The sequence below is a fragment of the Centroberyx affinis genome, unplaced genomic scaffold (assembly GCF_046629955.1).
Source record: "Centroberyx affinis isolate AG114_WGS23_722 - 3 ecotype Tasmania unplaced genomic scaffold, CSIRO-AGI_Caff_v1 ptg001405l_1, whole genome shotgun sequence".
Classification (NCBI taxonomy): Eukaryota; Metazoa; Chordata; class Actinopteri; order Beryciformes; family Berycidae; genus Centroberyx; species Centroberyx affinis.
The window spans coordinates 33,930-50,976 of NW_027279886.1; the positions used below are offsets into that span (position 1 = coordinate 33,930).

Consider the following 17,047-nt stretch of genomic DNA (forward strand, 5'->3'; position numbering starts at 1 on the left):
TGCTAGCAGCCTGTCTAAACTGACTGCTAACGGTCGGCACAGGAGGGAGCGCTGTTGTGCGTGTGGGGGTGGGGTCGGTTGGGGTAGGTGGGTACACTGGCCTTGTTTTAGAGTAGGACGGTGGTGATATCACTTTCCATGACTCAGTTTTCCCGCAAAGTCAATCAGAGTTTCCCGGCTTTGTCAGACTTTGACTCAGAACCAAGAACGTCCACTAGCTTACTGTGAGAGACCGGAAAAAAGTGCTACACTGTACACTGCATACACAGGCCCAGCTCCATCTGAATCCAGAGAGGCTTGTTTCACCTGTGGTTAGGGGGAGGTATGGTATTGTCCAGCTAACTTACCTACTATTATTTCCACTGTCTTGATATCCCTATTCATCCACAGGCTGAGGCCTTGTTCTGTGTGTGTTCTAGTGAGAAGACATGGATTATGTCTGTTAAAGGCTTTATCAGCCCCTTTGTCCAACAAATCTATTCTGTGACCTTTTTCTGGCAAATCTTAAAGGGCTTTGCATGGTTAAACACAAGGACCGATTCCTCCATGACTCCTGTTGTGCAAAACAACGCCACCATGGGTGATGAACCTGGATGAGCCTGTAATAACTTTATAAATATATAAATAGAAATAAAAACTACCATTTGTACGCCCAGTCCTACTCATAGCTATAGAGAATCTCAATGAGAGAAATTGAAATGGATGTTATTAGCACTTCTATTTGGTGCCTCTGACAGATGTTCCATTTCTAAAAATGAAGTGGTTTCGTGGGTTACAAAGCACAATCAATTAAAAAAAAAATTCTGTTATGTTTTTGATTTTGTTCTTGAGTTTGATTAGTGATGGCTAGCTTGTATCAGTTTGTTATTAAAGCAATGGCAGGTTTTTTTGCTTCCAGTAGATGATTGTAAATAAGCTATTCTAGAAGCAGTATTATGGACAAGTCTGTACTGGTTGGACTTTGTATTAGACTGTCTGTTTTCAGTAGATTCTGAAAAAAATAACTTATAAATCATCACCGTTTCGTGAGTTCAGAATAGAAACCCACTTAACCAAGTATTTGACAGGATAAATTAATACTATACTGTGTGTGTCTTTGCAAAACTGTTTGTAGGATGAGAAGTGAATGAATGTGTTGTTGATAACAGATATACCACTGTTCATATTTGGATGTAGACTGTGTTTCATTGACATCAGAGGACTTGAACATCATGGAAACGGATTATAATGCTTGTTAAAGTAGGGTCAAATAAACCATCCATATTTTTCTAAACATTCAACATGTTTCTTGAGATGTCTGTGTTGTGTTTTCAGATCTGCTCTGACTAGATAGATACAAAACACGCCACTGAATGAGTCAAAACTCAGCACGCATCTACATTAATAATCCTGTTACCAAAGCTTTTACACTCTAATCTCAACATGTCCAAGTGTACATACCCCACAAAATGACCTTTCAGTCAAAATATAATTGGGCTGCAGCATTACAGAAGTATAGACATTTTTTGGGAGTCCTTTAAACTGCAGACAGATTGGAGTTGCTGCTTTGGAAGCCAAAAATGATCTTATTGTCCTCTCAAGTGTGACATCATTTTCCGGCCCAAATGAGGGATTCTGGGTCACGTCCCCTTTCAGTCTAATGGGAAAATGAATAAAGGTGTAAAATGATTGCCAATATGGAGTTTTTTTTTTTGTTGAAAGGCTTCCTCTGTTATGTATTTCTGTATTTGTTGAGGTGGATTCTGATGAAATTGCTAGCCAAAAATTAAAGCATTTGCACAACTGCACTTGAAAAACCAAAACAATTGGTTGAGTTTAACGTCAGTGGGCGGAGCCAAAGAACCACAGTTTTTCTAAGTAATGTTAAGACTGGAACCCAGTGAAAAGGGCAAGGAGAGATGTAGCTAATATGAATCCTAGAGCTCTTACTACTACCTGAAAAAATATACTATAAGTTATATAGGTCAGTGGTTCTCAAACTTTTTCATATCAAGGACCCCTAATTTAGTCCACATTTGGGCCCCGGACCTCCCATTTGATAAGACTTTGTCTCTCAAACCCAAATCCGAGAATATTTTTACTATTAGATATGATTTTGTGCAGAATCCCATGACTATCTGTAATGTAGGGAGAGATAACAGTGAAACTGTGCTCAAAAAAATCATTCTCCTACATTTTCTAATTGTGTTAATTTGTAAATTGAATTAATGGTGAAGTTTAACAATTCATCAGTTTGCTGGGGACCCCCTGGAACTCCCTCAACGACCCCTGGTGGTCCCCGGACCCCACGTTGAGAACCACTGATCTAGGTTAGCTAGTTAGCTTAGCTGACTCTCGAAGTTCAGAAATCATGAATGCCATGGTCATGAATGAATAAAAAAAAAACATTGCCATACTTTTTTGTTTCGATTTTGAAGAAGTTTGCCAAAACCTGTGCTTTGAATAAGTGATTTTTTTGGCTCCACCCATTAAAGTTTAACTCAACCAATAAGATTATTTCTGCCTCCAGAGCAGCTTTGCCTCAGATAAATATTTGTATAACTACCACTCCAATCTGCAAACTGCAAAGGTCTGATTTAACAGAGCGGGTCATACACCTTATCTCAATATGTCCCAGCCAGGCCCACATCTTTACCTGACAGGTTCACCATGATATATGGCACCAGTGTCGGGCCAGGGCAGTACTTCAATTTGACATCTGAATTAATAACTGACTTTAATGCTGGTCAGTGCAATTTCAGACCTCCTTTAAATTCATGGAAATCCACGGGCGCCAACGACAATTCTCACAGCAAACAACAGGCCCTGCAATCGCACTCCTCCGCAAACACAGAAAGAGACAGTGGGGGGGGGGAAAAGAAAAAGAAAAAGCGGAATAAGTTTGGGTTTCCAATTTACACTGATCCTCTAGCCCATCAGCATTTAAATGAAAATATGACTCTGCAATCAAAAAGAATCTATGGATGGGGGAAAGCAGCTGAAGCGTGAGAGGTAAGATGGGCGAGATAGCGGCCGGGACAGCCGCTGCAGCTCGAGCGGAGGGGAAGAAGGAGGAGGAGGAGGAGGAAACCGGCCAAGAACAGGGCTTCCCATAAAATAATCAGCAGCTTTCAAACTGTCTTCCCACATCTCACATGGCACACGTTCAGCCCCGACAATACATTTCATTACCCATCTCCTCCGGCTTTAACGCAGACACGATCCGGGGGCAGAGGACGTCTTTTGTCGGTTAAAAAATTTAGTTTGCACTGTCTGTGCTTCTCCGTTCGTCCTCTGCTTTTCTCCCCCCCCCGCCCCTGTTCTGCTGTCAGCGAGCATTGTCAGCCGGATTGTCAGGTCTGGATTTGAACTGGAAGGAAATGTGTCTTGAGTTTTTTTTAATCCTCAAAAAAAAAAACTTTCCCAATGACACTCAGAGGATGTGCTGTACCTGGAGCTTAAGAGATGGGGAAGACACATTAAGAGAGGAAGAGATACAACTAGTTCCATTCTGTGTTTTATCTTCCTCATAGAAAACCACTCATTCAGGTGAAAAAAAGTACTGTCACTGCACGGTATATCCTACAAAATCATAATGCAAGGGTTAGGATTCAATTCCTACATGTAACATCTTCATGCAAAAATGAATGAATGAGAATGAATGAGGACCAGTTGGGTGCTTCAGAATGACATACTGGTCACCAAATACCAAGACAGGATTTATGATTAACTGAGCTGTAATATTAGCCTTGATCTGATAGCTCAGATCAAAGATTAAAAATTCAAAAACAATGATCATAGTCCCAAAAATTTCAGTTTTAAGTGCCCGATTAAAGGTGCACGGTCGTCATTTTCATCCCGACTCCCAGGAAACTCTACACATGCAGAAAGTGAATACGCCACAATTCCCCCGACTATATTTTCTGTCTGATTGCTAAAAAAAAAAAAAAAAAAAAAAATCCCCCCAAATCACTGTCCATTCCAAGCTTATCTCACTCTCCGCAGGACCCAACCCCACTTATTTGCGATAATCCACAGATTGTAGGCAGCTAACAGACATTTGTTTCGCGACAGATGCCAGATTCAGATAAACATTTAATTAGCAACTCATCAGCTCTGTCACAGCTAATTATCCCGGGCTCCAGCCCCAGCCAAAACCGCTCCTCTCGCAGTCGGTCCTCGACGACAGCTGACTCCGCCGCACCGGGACGCGCCGAGCCACAGGCTGCCGTGTCGCCGGGACCCTCCACCCCCCCCCCGCCCCCCGATACTGTACACGCGGATTGTGAGCAGGCTAATCCGGCCTTTCTGCCACGGAAAGACTCCTCTGGGTCGGTGGCAGCGGAGGAGGCCGGGTTAGACGGAATTACAGCCTGTGGAGACGGCATTGTGCTATTTATCAGCACTTTACACGCCTGTTGTGAAAATCAGTGCTAGTGAGGTCTCGGGGAGAGCGGCGCCGGCGGGCCCTCGGGACGGCACGTTTCTCAGCCCGTATGTTCAGGAGGAATGTGGCGGCGTTTTTTTGGGGGGGGGACGAATGATCGGGTGTGAAGTCGTGCTTTGAAAGCATTCGAGTACAAATCTGACACTTTCATGTGAATAAATGTCCGTTTTTCCACTCGATTCAATTCAGTTCAAATGAGCTTTATTGGCATTAAATACTACAGTATCTGTTGACAAAGCAAAAAAGTGATAATCAATAGTGCTCTCTATTGCCGATTGATATAACACAATAGTGATTTGACCTATAGCCAGTTCATTTGCTGTTCTAAATGCCTGGTGTCTGGTAGTTCTCTCCTGGAAAAAAAATCTAGTGCATGTGATGTGCTGTGTTTTACATTTCTGGCAGCAGCAACAGCAGTTTGTTTGGAATAAACGGAAGAAGAAGAACTGGGTGGTTAGCATGAGCAGTGATAGCCACCATGACTGAACAGACAAAGAAAAGAGAAACTCCAAGGAAAAAGACGACACAGTCCCGCCCACACTGTTTGATTGACAGGTGATCTCTGGGAAGTGCAGTGCAGGAACACCACAGCAATGAGCGCTGAGCACCAAAGATGGAAACAAAATAAATCTTGAGCATTTTAAATAAAGGGAGAAATCACAATGGGCTAATTGTGTTGCCCTCCCATTGGAATATGAAGATTTAATGGGTCTGTAAACTGTGAAGAATGATGTGATGGATGGCTGGATGCTGCCACCTGTTCTGCATGCTGCATGTGTACAGAACACACTGGTTACTGTGCACAACCCCCACAGTTACTACTGTTGTCTTTGAACCTCGCAATTACATTTCATTGAAATTAGTATTCTGAATGCTTACATATTATACACACCAAAGCATCTCTATAGCGTTCACATTAGTAGCTTCTCTGGACTGACCTGTAACCTAGCAACCGCCTGACGTCTCACACAGGAGATGATTAAAGGTACCTTCTTTTCCATTCTGAGCATGAACCCTTTGATAGATCCCCCCCCCCCACACACACACACACACACACACAACTCTAGCATTCTCTCCTCAGTAGCATGCCAGGAGCACTCATATTACCTACAAATATGAAATATGAATCGCCACGCTGTTTTTTTTAGCCTTTCAAGACCGGGGTCCGGAGCCGCCGTACGCCCATCATTACGGCTACGGAGAAGCGTAATGCATCTGGTTTTTCATGTCACGCCGGGACAGGCGGCCTGCAGGGGCTGTTGTGTGCGGACCTTTCAGTTGGAGGACTCTTTGGTCCAAAGTGAGCCTCGGATTCTGGTTCATCTAAAGGGCCTACTCCGGCTCCCTGGGCCAGAGTAAATGACGCACGCGCCAGTACGAGCGCCACGTCCTCTAATCGGATGAGTCAGTAATATTTCGGCACATCAAAATCATTCCGAAGCACCTCTGCTGCACTAGAAGGCAAATGATTTCTCCTGTGCATAGCCACACTCCGGCTGCATGGACACTGTGCATGTGCACCACATACAGAGGCAAAATCTATTTTCATAATACCACCTGAAGGTGTAATTTGGGAGTTCTACATAAATTGCCTCACCCTGCATTATTGCTTTCCTCCTACTATTTCCCCTCATCTGCTCCTCCTCCTCACGCCTCTCTGTCTCTGAGCGCATTGTTAAGGCTCTCCAATAACCAGATAAAGGAGACACCAGGGAGCCCGGGCTGAGAGAGCGAGAGCAGGAGAAGAGAGAGGGAGAGAGCATCTCACTCAGATGAGCAGCGCTGAAGCATCATAACTCGGACTGGATGGTGAAATGCATCCCTTTGTTTTTTCACTGGGCCATTCTACAATATATATAGCCGGTTTATAGTGTGTGCATGAGCATCTACATGGTGTTGAGGGATATATCTGTGAGACTCCACAATATGTTTTCTGCATTTGGAGGGTTCTTTTTTTTTTTATATCTCAAATGGGGAGGAGGGGAGAAGAAAAGAGTGAAGCGTTTGAAGGAACGAGAGGGGGGAGAGAGGCAGTCCAAACCCTTGGAAGAGAAGAGGCAGCGCCGGGAGACTGGAGAGGCGAGATAGGGGGGGAATGACTGCATATTGGCACAAAATATTCAAAAAGCGGCATATATTGTAGAGTATTTGAAAATAAAACCAAATGTACAATCTGGAATGGTGAGATAAAGCATCTTTACTCTGGAAGTTTTCTGAAGGCAAGTGGCAACAGTATTTTTTCTTTTTTTGTCCGTTTGCTGTAAAAGTATAAAAATATATATTTTGCACAAACATGATTATAGTGATCAATCAAGACATGATTATGGTATTAGAGAACCTGTGTTTTCTACATAGTATAGGTAGTTTTGTATCTCGAAATTTCTAATCCAATAGCTGAATTTACTCATCCTTACAGCATAAGAAGGCTAATAATATTCACCCACCAACCACAGCCTACTAACACCTCTGCATAAAGTGACTCACAGTTGTACATACATTAATGCATTTTCCCCCCAAACACATAAGGGTAATCATCATATTAATGATTCATATTGTTTAAACAAAGTCTACAGAGACTAGCCGTGAAATATTTTAACAGTCTACAACTACTATAGGCTCAGAAACCAGCATTTAAAGCTGCACTAGGCAATTTTGCACATTGGCGCCCCCCAATGGCAGCGAGATGTAACAGTTGGAAATTTAGGGAATTCAAAGGATGATTCCGGTTATTTTCAACCTGGGCCTTATTTTCCTAGCTTTTGCTCACAATGCCCACATCCAAAATTATTTGAATTTATGAATTTAAAATCAACCGTAAACAAACAATAGCAGATATTTCTCGCTGTTCATAAGTATGGTCGATTGTATTAGTGTGAATATAACTGCTAACTGATTTTGATTTTAACACCTGCCAACATTGGTGGATTCCCTGCTATGTTTAGTGCTTGTGTTGACGCACTTCCACAATTTGTGATGCCATGTTGGAGATGTTGGAGCCTGCAGAAACTCCCACATATCCTATTTGTAATTACAACTAGGAGGCTGACATAAGTGACATGAGTCAGCAGTTCGTATTTCAGAAAATCCGGTATGAATGTAGCATCAGAGTACTTGAATGGTCTACTTGGCAACTTTTCTAAAACAACATGTAATAACATAAGTTTCAGGCAATAGATAATTGGAAATGAGATGTAGGCAGGTCCAATTGCAGTGTTATTATGTTTAAAGGACTTGTTTTAATTGCTTTTTGGGTTTGACAGTTGGAGACTGTGTTTGGCCTCTGGGTGTGTATTGGACAGCAGCGCTCCCGGCTACCTGGAGGTATGAAAACTCTACAGTGAAGTAAGAGATGAACTACTGAACACAAAAAATCATCACGGTAGCTAAGACTAGGGAAATAAGGCCCAGGTTGAAAATAACCAGAATTATCCTTTAATACCCAGAAATCATGTAAAGCGATGTCAGTGAACAGCACACAGCTCGCTCATGTTTACCAACCCGGCCGGTCTGTGATGCTTTATACCAAAGACACCAAAGAGATGAGAGAGGAAAATGATCTAACGTTGCTGAGTCCAGCTTTCTCTGGACGGAGCGCTCACTCACTGCTGTATTTCGCTTTCAAGTTTTGATTTGTCACTTTCTGTGAGTGGAGAAGATTTCCCACCAGTGTCCATACCTCACACCAGAATTTCATTTGGCCAAACAGTGTCAATATTCCTTCCTTTTCATGAATCTTGCCTAGTGCAGCTTTAAAAGATCTGGCCCACATGGGAATCTAACCCTCAACCCTGCTAGCACCATCACCATCACCATGTCGCAATAAAGCATCTGAACCCCTGCTATATCTGCAGAAGCAAAGCCACCCCAGCTAAAGTCCACTTGGAGGGGTTTTCTTTGGTCTTCAGGTTGAAGGTCCACACATAGGTGGGACCCCTCTGGCGCGTCTTGTAGACGGGACACTGATAGACGTTCCTCATCTCCTGCTTGTCCACAGGGATGGCCCTGATGAAGATGACAGGCACGGTCGGGGTGAGCTCCTTCAGGCGGGCGTCCACGATCATGCCGGTCTAGAAGAAAAAAAAAAGAGTAGGGGGAGAGGGAAGGAAAGGGGAGGGGGGGGATGTGTGCGGAGGGATGACAAGCCAGTCAACCACAGACAAGAAACATTCCACAGAGCTGAGGGAAATGGTAAATCAGCTCGAGGCGGAGCTAGAACACGTCGTCCAGAAGTCGTCCAGAAGCTGTACTCGCCACTCGAGGCTGTATTTTATATTATATGTCTGTAAACAGAGGAGATGTTTGACTAATCCTGGCTGGCGCAGGCAATATAAAGACTTTTTGAGGTCCTTTCAGAGAACATAATATTGTGGTACCCTTGAAAAGTGGTGAAAGTCGGCAGAGTTTGAGCCGGAGTCAAGCTGCCCTGCCTTGGAGTACACACTCTATAAACACACTGAAACAGAGCGGTCTGTCTCATTAATTAATCCTCCTACACTTAGTGCCTGACAAACAGAAGTTTCACCATGCATGCACGGTGACTTTCAGGAACGAATGTAAATCCTGATGACTTTGGAGAGCTCAGAGGACAAAGCCCTAATTGCGTCGGCAATCGCCATAAAACTTTACTGTGCTCTTAAATACCGATCGCTTTGTGCCTATTTGGGTAAATACGAATAATGGGGATCCTAAAGAGGACCATGTGGTCTCATTGAAATGCGTGATAAATGAGTTAGTTGCACTGGGAATGACACCGTATACAAGCGGTTACGAACAAGAGCTATTTTTATTGTTTCATCTTGCAACATATTGAGATAATGAAATGTATGTGTCGCGCATAGCTGGAGTATTCATCACCGTTAAGTAGTGTCCATCACATAAACACACAAACACTACCATCCCCTATGCATCGTCTGCATTTCTATCATAGCCAGTCCGCCCGCAAGGTGTATGATCGTATATCTCGCCGTCTTTGATGTCTGAAACCCCCCTGAATAAGAAGCAAAGCTCATTAATATAGATGAGTAGGTTTATCATAAATCTTTGACTTTTATTGCTGCACAGAGCTGTGTCCAGATGGAGCGCTGCTTACTCTCCTATTCACACTCTGCTACACCCAGCCACTGGCACAGAACTGGCCTTGGGGCTGAGAGGAGGACGTGAAGAGAGGAGGAGGGGGGAGGAGGGGGGAGGAGGAGAGGGAGGGCAGGAGGAGGAGGAGAAGAGCAGAGAGGAGAGGAGAGGAGAGGAGAGGAGAGTCGGGGAGTTGAGAGGAAGAGCTGCCTCCTCGCTCGCCGGGGCCCGTCTGTCCGCCTGTCTATTTGCCCGCGTCTCCAACTTTAATGAAGAAAAAAGGAACCACTCCTCCGAAGGGTGATTTAAGTGTTCAAGTGCGCACTCTGCACATTCCCTAATTAAGAAGTCTACAGGGATGCTCCTTGAAAGCTGGGTGCATATACAGTAGCGGTATGCATGTGGATAGATAGAGCCCTGGGAAGCTGAGTAATGCGCCGCCGCTCCGAGAGGCGAACGCAAGCTGGATGCAAAGCAGAGAACGGAGCCACAAAGGGAACGCGGAATCCCCTTGGGGGCCAAAAACATCGAAGTTACTTTACTTGACTCATTTTGAAGATGAACTTTTCAGGTTATCTCGCTATAGGTCAACCTAATGTTACTGTGAAAGTCTACGATCCATCATAAGGCACTGCACTGTGTACAGTACATGAATACTCTTGGGTAAGAACTTCAATTCGAATGTCACGAATGATTTGCTTGTTTTCTGAGTGCGTCCCCTGCACTTTCCTTGAGAATAGAGATGAAAAGCAGCCAATCATTGCCCACTGTCCTTGCTAAATAAAGAAATAATAATAATAGACATGCATTCACCTGTGTGTCCCAGCGTGCACCTTCCATGTACAGCCCGTGTACGTAGGCCCCTTCTCGCGGCGGCGAAGTGAAGTCTTCTCGATTCTTCTTGGTAACGTCACACTGCAGACACATCCTGTCCAGAGGCCACTCGTTCCTGTCGACCACACACAGGAATATTTTACCGCATTGTGCCGAACCGTTTCCTCGAGCTTTCAGTCTGCATTAGCCTCACGCAAACCGACGCCTACAGTACCTCCGAGCCATAGCCTGCATGATCGCTGTGAGGAAGGACTGGGGGTTGAAGAAGCCGGCCAGCCACACCGCCGACGGCAAGACGAAGTCCGTCGCCCAGGCCTCCAGCTCCTTGATCCTGGCCAGCAGGTCGGTGAACCACAGGGCCAGGCCGGACATGGAGGGGTAAGCCCGCTTGGTCCAACTATCCGGCACCAGGTCCAGGAAAATCGAGTTCTGAAGGTTTTCCATGTCGCTGGTCATGGTTAACTCTCCCTGAACGGTGGGGGTCACAGAATAGATAACGTGAAACTTTTTCGGTGCTTTAATCACTTTGAATTTTCCAGAGTTTGCCTCACTTTGATGAACAGGCGGCATGTGGATATTAACAAAATCTGTTGTATAATTTGGCTTTCATCCTCTCTCTGATCAGCTGGATAATATCTATTTTAATTAGGAAGACTGGTCCCAATCACGACAGATGCTCCGTCTTTTGTGTTTGTACATAAAAGTTCTTGTCAGTTTGTGTGGATTTTCATTACAGGAAGGAGCCGCGAGTTCCACGTGTCATTTCCTGTTTGCTTCGGCTGCTAAACATCGGAGGTGACACCTCCCAGCCGCTTAAGGTGTTGCACAGTAACAAGCCCTCAGAAGCTACTGATGCATACATAAACATGAAGAGGGGCCATGCCACGCCAGATAAGGAAATATGCTGTAAGATAGCCAAGAGAAGACGATGCTGAAGAGTAATGAGACAGCGGACAAGTGAATAAAGCAATGTGTTGTCCTTCACCCACTGATACTGTAGCTGATGTATTGCTGATGTATAGATACCCATATCTGACAGTCATAACCATTCTTTACGTGGGTGATAAGGTTCCACAGATTTATCTATAGTGTTGCGTTTACTGTGAACCATTCACCTTCGCAGCTCTGCTCAAAATAACACGGATTCCTCAGTTCAGCCAAGGCACAATTGGCATACCATGGTGCTACGAGCAGCACCGTCTCACCGCGGCTACCATTCTGATAGTTCCTATTTATTCCACTATAAAGAGGAAATATGATTCCATTTGCTGCTACAATAGTCTACATGGCTTTTAAATCACTGAGCCGATTTATTGAGGCTTGTAGTGTCGAGAGATCGAAGCCTCATAACTCCTGACAAACGGGTTTCTACATTTTTTTTTTCCTTTTTCTTGTTTCTTTTTTTTTTTTTTTTTCACACACGACTCAGGCTCGATATACGGCGCACAGACGTCTCATTCCCTTCTAGCCCCTCTGTAAAGCCAGAACTCTGACTCATTCTTAAGACTGGGCTTCTGACAAACAACAGGAAGAAAAAAAAAAAAAAAAAAAGGTTAAGTTATGCAGGAATACTAATGCAGCAGCCTGTCAGTGTCAACAGCAGCCAAGCCAACGGAGTGTGAATCATAGGTGTTGACGATAATTGAGGGTTTTGTGAGGGAATTTGAGGGACAGTTCACTCAAAGTTCATTTGTTTTACATTTTAGTCATTTAGCTGATGTTCTTATCCAGAGTGAATCATAATGAGTAAGCAGGTAGGGGTTCAGCGCCTTGCTTAAGGACATGTTGACGGGACACATGACTGCTGTCGGGATCAGACCTCCAGACTTCTGGGTTGCTGCATGGTTAGTCTCTACCTGCTAGGCCACCGGTTGTCAAGGTGGGATTCGGGACACCCAGGGGTCTTTGAGGGGGGGGCCGGGGAGAGGAATAGTTTAACCTCACTATAATTGAAAGGTGCTATGTGTAGAATTTTGTGTTTCTCAAAATTAAGACCACATTTCCCATAAACCCTGTTGCTTCCTGTTGCAAGTTGTGTATTACTTGCAAAGTAAAACAGTTCCTGTTTTGTGTCATTAAGCAAACTCCCTTTGTGCCGTAAAGCAACCCTGCAAATTTTCTGCCAAATCTGACCCAGTATCACACAATGTAAAATACAGTGTAGAGGCTGCCAGTGTTCTTGGTGATGGTCTTTGTTTACAGTACTTATACTAATGTCTCAAAATGAATGTGCTAATGACTTATTGATGTTATAATGTTACATGTAGCACATTTAATTCACTAGGTGATCTCAATAAAATAATGTATAAAAATGACTTTTCTAATCATAGGTTTCAGTCTTACCACTATTATCTCCTCATTTGCAGTGCAGACAGTTTTACAATCCAGTACTACATTAACAACAAATTCTGCCCATATGGGATTTGGTCCCCTGGGACAAAATCTTATCAAATGGGGATCCATGGCATGAAAAAGTTTGAGAACACCTGTTCATGATGATAACGATGATGTCAGATACACAGATACAGATACAGATGTGCTTTATCAATCCCCATAGGGGGAAATTGTGGGTGTCACCCTGCAGTCACATTAAAAAAACATATAACATTAACAAAATAATGATAAATGTCATTATCATCCATTGGATGCAAACAGGCTAAGCAAGATTCCTGCTCTTGATATTCTGTACACCCTATCCAATAAATCCATAAATATATATAAAAGGGATTCCTTTCCACTATTCTGTAGTCCCTATCCAGTAAATCCATAAATGTATACAAAAGGGATACAGCCATCCATAAATATATACAAGCGTAAATAAAAGTCACTATCATTATCATGCATTGGATGCAGACAGGCTGCTACCTTATCCTCAAAGCAAGAGTCCTGCACTCAGTATTCTGTATTCCCAAACCCTTACGCTACTCCTCGTCAATCAACCCTATAGCACCACAACCATCATCATCATCATCACTCACCTTGAGCCCCAGGCTGAGCTCGCGCAGGGAGCGCCGGACCTCCTGTGTGAGGAGGTTCATGCGCTCGCACTCCTGCAGCGCCACCACCTGGTAGGGAGTCCTCTCCTCCGCCTTCCCCAGCAGCTCGGCCATGTTGAACTCCTCCGGGAGCTTCTCCATGATCTCCTCCAGCACCGCGCGCACCTGTCAGGAGTGCGGGAAGGAGTGCGTGAGTGAATGAGCGAGCGAACGGGGAAAAGGTGAGGTGTTTGTTCGAGTTCATTGAGGTTCATTAGTTAGGACAAGAAACTGGGAGGAAGGGGAGAAAACACTTCTGGAGATGAAAGAATCGCAGGAGATTGGGGGCTATCTGTGTCAGATAAACTCAGTACTGCCAACGCTGACAGCCTGAGAAACTGTTACAGTTCGGAAACAGACAGTCCCATAAATATTCATGAAGAGATATTTTGCAACAGCAGCTCTTTGTTTTCAATAACAGTCTAATCCCTCCAGAAAATCAATGCTCACATCATATTTTTGTGGGTAAGTGATGAAAGCTAATGTCTGTGTCAACATTTTCCCAAGGCAACCAGCGTTAGAGATCAATCAAGGGATTAGGCATCGAACAAAGGATATGAGGTCATCATATCTATGGATTTTCAGTTCAAATATCTGATCTGGGTTTGGCAGCTACTAAGCAGGCGGAATACAAAGCGGGCCCTAGCTCGCGAGCTTCTGCGCGGCTGTCATCTGTTAAGACAGGAGTATCCAGGCTCCGGAGCCAGAAAGGTCACACATCATAATACATCCGGGAGCAGACGCACACACACACACACACACACACACACAGACAACACACAGTGGCTGAGCTCTTTGATACTGGGCTTCTTGAAAGCCTGTAAGTGAATACAACTTAATCTGCTATGATACAAACCGACCAAATTCACATAATGTGGGAATGTTGCCATGAATTTACTGGGCCATATCGCAAGAAACTGACACTGCTTTTTTAAGACAGTGCACTGAACACAATGTCATTAATTGGATTAATGTTGGTTTTATCCATGCTTAAAAGCCACCTCATCCCTTTACAGGCCTAAGAGTGAACACAATGCATTGCAAAAACCATGGACACAAAGAAATGGGCCAAGGTTGATTTGACTTAAATCATTTCAATCATCAAGCCAAGGTGTCAAATCTAAATTAGAGGGAGGAAACACCCTAAAATACAACTATTATATATATCGAATTAACTGTAAAGATAAGTAACTTTCCACCAAAGCTACAACTCAGACAACCAAGACCTTATCTAAGATATAAAGGAGTGACACTTTCTGCAAGCTGCTCCATTGAGAGCGTGTGCAAGGCTGGGCAGGCTCCGCGGGCTGATAGAATATTTGTTTGAGCTTTAACACTCAGATAAGCTTTATTTCATAGCGGCGCCGAACCAGAAAATGCAGCAGAAAATGCCATCCCCGTAAAAATCGCCCTGGGTACAGTCGGAGAGTCTAAACAGTTGGTCTGCAATTTATTTTCAATTCAGTGTGCAGCGGCTCCAGAAAGTGTCACCTGTTGCCATCGTGCATTAAAGATTTGGCTCTGGGGTGTGTAGCTTTGGAACAGGTTTGTCTTTGTGCACAGGTCTTTATCTGCTCGGGATATCTCCTATTAGGGATTGACCAATATGCTGTTCCCAATATTTTTGAATTGAAGCTGCTGATAGCTTTTATTTTGTGCCAATATATATGTTATATATTACATATTCTCAATGTTGCATTTACTTGTATGTTGAATCCCAATGCAACCCATTCAAGGAACGCAGATAAAACAAACCTAACAAACCCAATGAATAGCACTGTATGATATGATGTGACTCCGTATATTAGGATTTGTTTGTTTGGTCCGGGCTCTTATTTTGAAATTTGGTCTTGGTGTGCTAGAGGCCACATGGATGCAGAGAAATGCTGGACTGGAGACAGAGAGTTTTCTGCTTCTGTGTTCAAAGTGGATTTTAACAACAAAATCAAACTTTTGAGTGTCTATTCATCACATCTATCTGCTTTGTATATGCTCCCAGAGGAAGACGTTGCAGCAGAACCAGATGCTTCTTGCCTCACAGTATGTGGTCAAAATTTCCTCTGAGTGTTTGAATTGTTCATGTTTGTAGTCAAGATGCAAGTAAACACAAATTAATTGCAGAGTTATGAATTTTTTTGTCAGGGTGGAAAAAGCCCAAAATCATTATTTAGACCATGGGACACTATAAAAAAACCCACAAAACACATTCATGCATATGTAGAATCCAATCAAAATGAGAATCAATTCAGGTTAAGGTCTCCCCATAGACAACCAGTGTAGTATTGATCTGTCATACAATAAATATGTACTCAAACAAACCGCATCATTTCCATCATATCGGAGGTGGATGATTTTTAATAAAATACTGGCCCCGATATACATCAGCCAACCCATATATTGCTCTAACTCCGGTATCTATATTGCATCTGCAGCTTCATCCTGTGAGTCATCCCCTTTACCTTCTCCTCGCGGGTCGTCCCGCCGCCCTCCCCGGCCCCCCCGTCTCGGGGCTGCATCTCCAGCACGGTGCGGAAGAGCTTCTCGGAGGTTTGCGTGAGGAAGCCGATCTCGGCGTTGGGATGAAGGCCGTACAGGTAGGGAGACTCTGCCGGAAGGGTGTCGTCAATGTACTGGAGCAGGGGGGAGAGAGTACATAAGGTCAGAACTGTTGTCATGTCAAACCTTTTTACCCACATTTTAGGGAGTTCCATGTTTAAACTGAAGGATTGGATGTTTCTCTATGGGTTGGGGAAATTCTGCGACTCTTGGGCTTATGAAACCCTTTCAAAACTTTAGCTGTTTCTCTTATTTCCGGAAAAGTTGACATTTTAAATCCAAGGTTTTTGCCCCAAGGCGACAACATGTCAAACATCCATCCTTAGATCTCGATGATCTTAGATTAACAGTAAGAAGACAAGCAGTTATTTCCTGATAGAAGAGCAGAGGACAAGTTTTTTTTTTGTTTTTTTTTTATGTTTTCACCACACTTTTTTTTTTCCAGTCAGGTGTATTTCTTGCTGACAAAGGAAGAAGAGCGGAAGCATTTAAACGATGAGATATTTTTGGGTGGCATTCAAACACCTCGGGATCAATTGGGAGACCGTTAATGACCATAACAAGCGCTGAGGAAACACGCCACTTTCCATCTGCCGGGCCATAATGAATATCAATATGCTTTTAAGTTGCAGCAGATGAAAGTGGAGGCGCAATTGAAAAAGAGTGCTTTTTGCGGGGCACTTTACATTAAATAAAAAAGCCCTTCTAATCATAATGTCCTGATGAAAGTCTCGATGGAAAATATATTGGCTTTTAATACCTGAACACTTTTGTAGTCGGCTTCTTTGATCTCCTCTGTAGTCGCTGGCAAACTTTTGTTGATTGCGCACACCTATGTTGTTCAAAGAAGCATCAGAATGCTGACTCACCAAGTCCTCAGCGCCCATCCCACCCTCTCCTCTCCCTATTTATACTGTATACAGAGCAAGTTCGCTCCAGATGGCTGTGGGGGAGGCGGTGGCCTAACAGACCTCTGGGGACCCACAGGCCTTTACAGTCCCTGTTCTTCGGCCAAAATCTCAACCGCTCGACTCCCAGCTTGTGCGGCGGCGGCGGCGGCCAAATTCTAAAAACGTTCCAGCCCTTCCTACCGGAGCGGCGATGACAGCCGGGACGCGCCCGGTGA

The 17,047-nt window shown here is 43.9% G+C and overlaps 1 protein-coding gene across 1 annotated transcript in view; it reads right to left on the reverse strand.

Moving 5' to 3' along the window:
• Positions 1-8,265: 8,265 nt before the first annotated feature.
• LOC139649845 (dynein axonemal heavy chain 9-like) overlaps positions 8,266-17,047 on the reverse strand; it is a 100,194-nt gene continuing 91,412 nt past the window's right edge. The window contains 5 exon segments of the mRNA XM_071526347.1: positions 8,266-8,493; positions 10,310-10,445; positions 10,545-10,798; positions 13,309-13,491; positions 15,825-15,995. Of these exon segments, the coding sequence (XP_071382448.1) occupies positions 8,266-8,493; positions 10,310-10,445; positions 10,545-10,798; positions 13,309-13,491; positions 15,825-15,995 (972 nt within the window).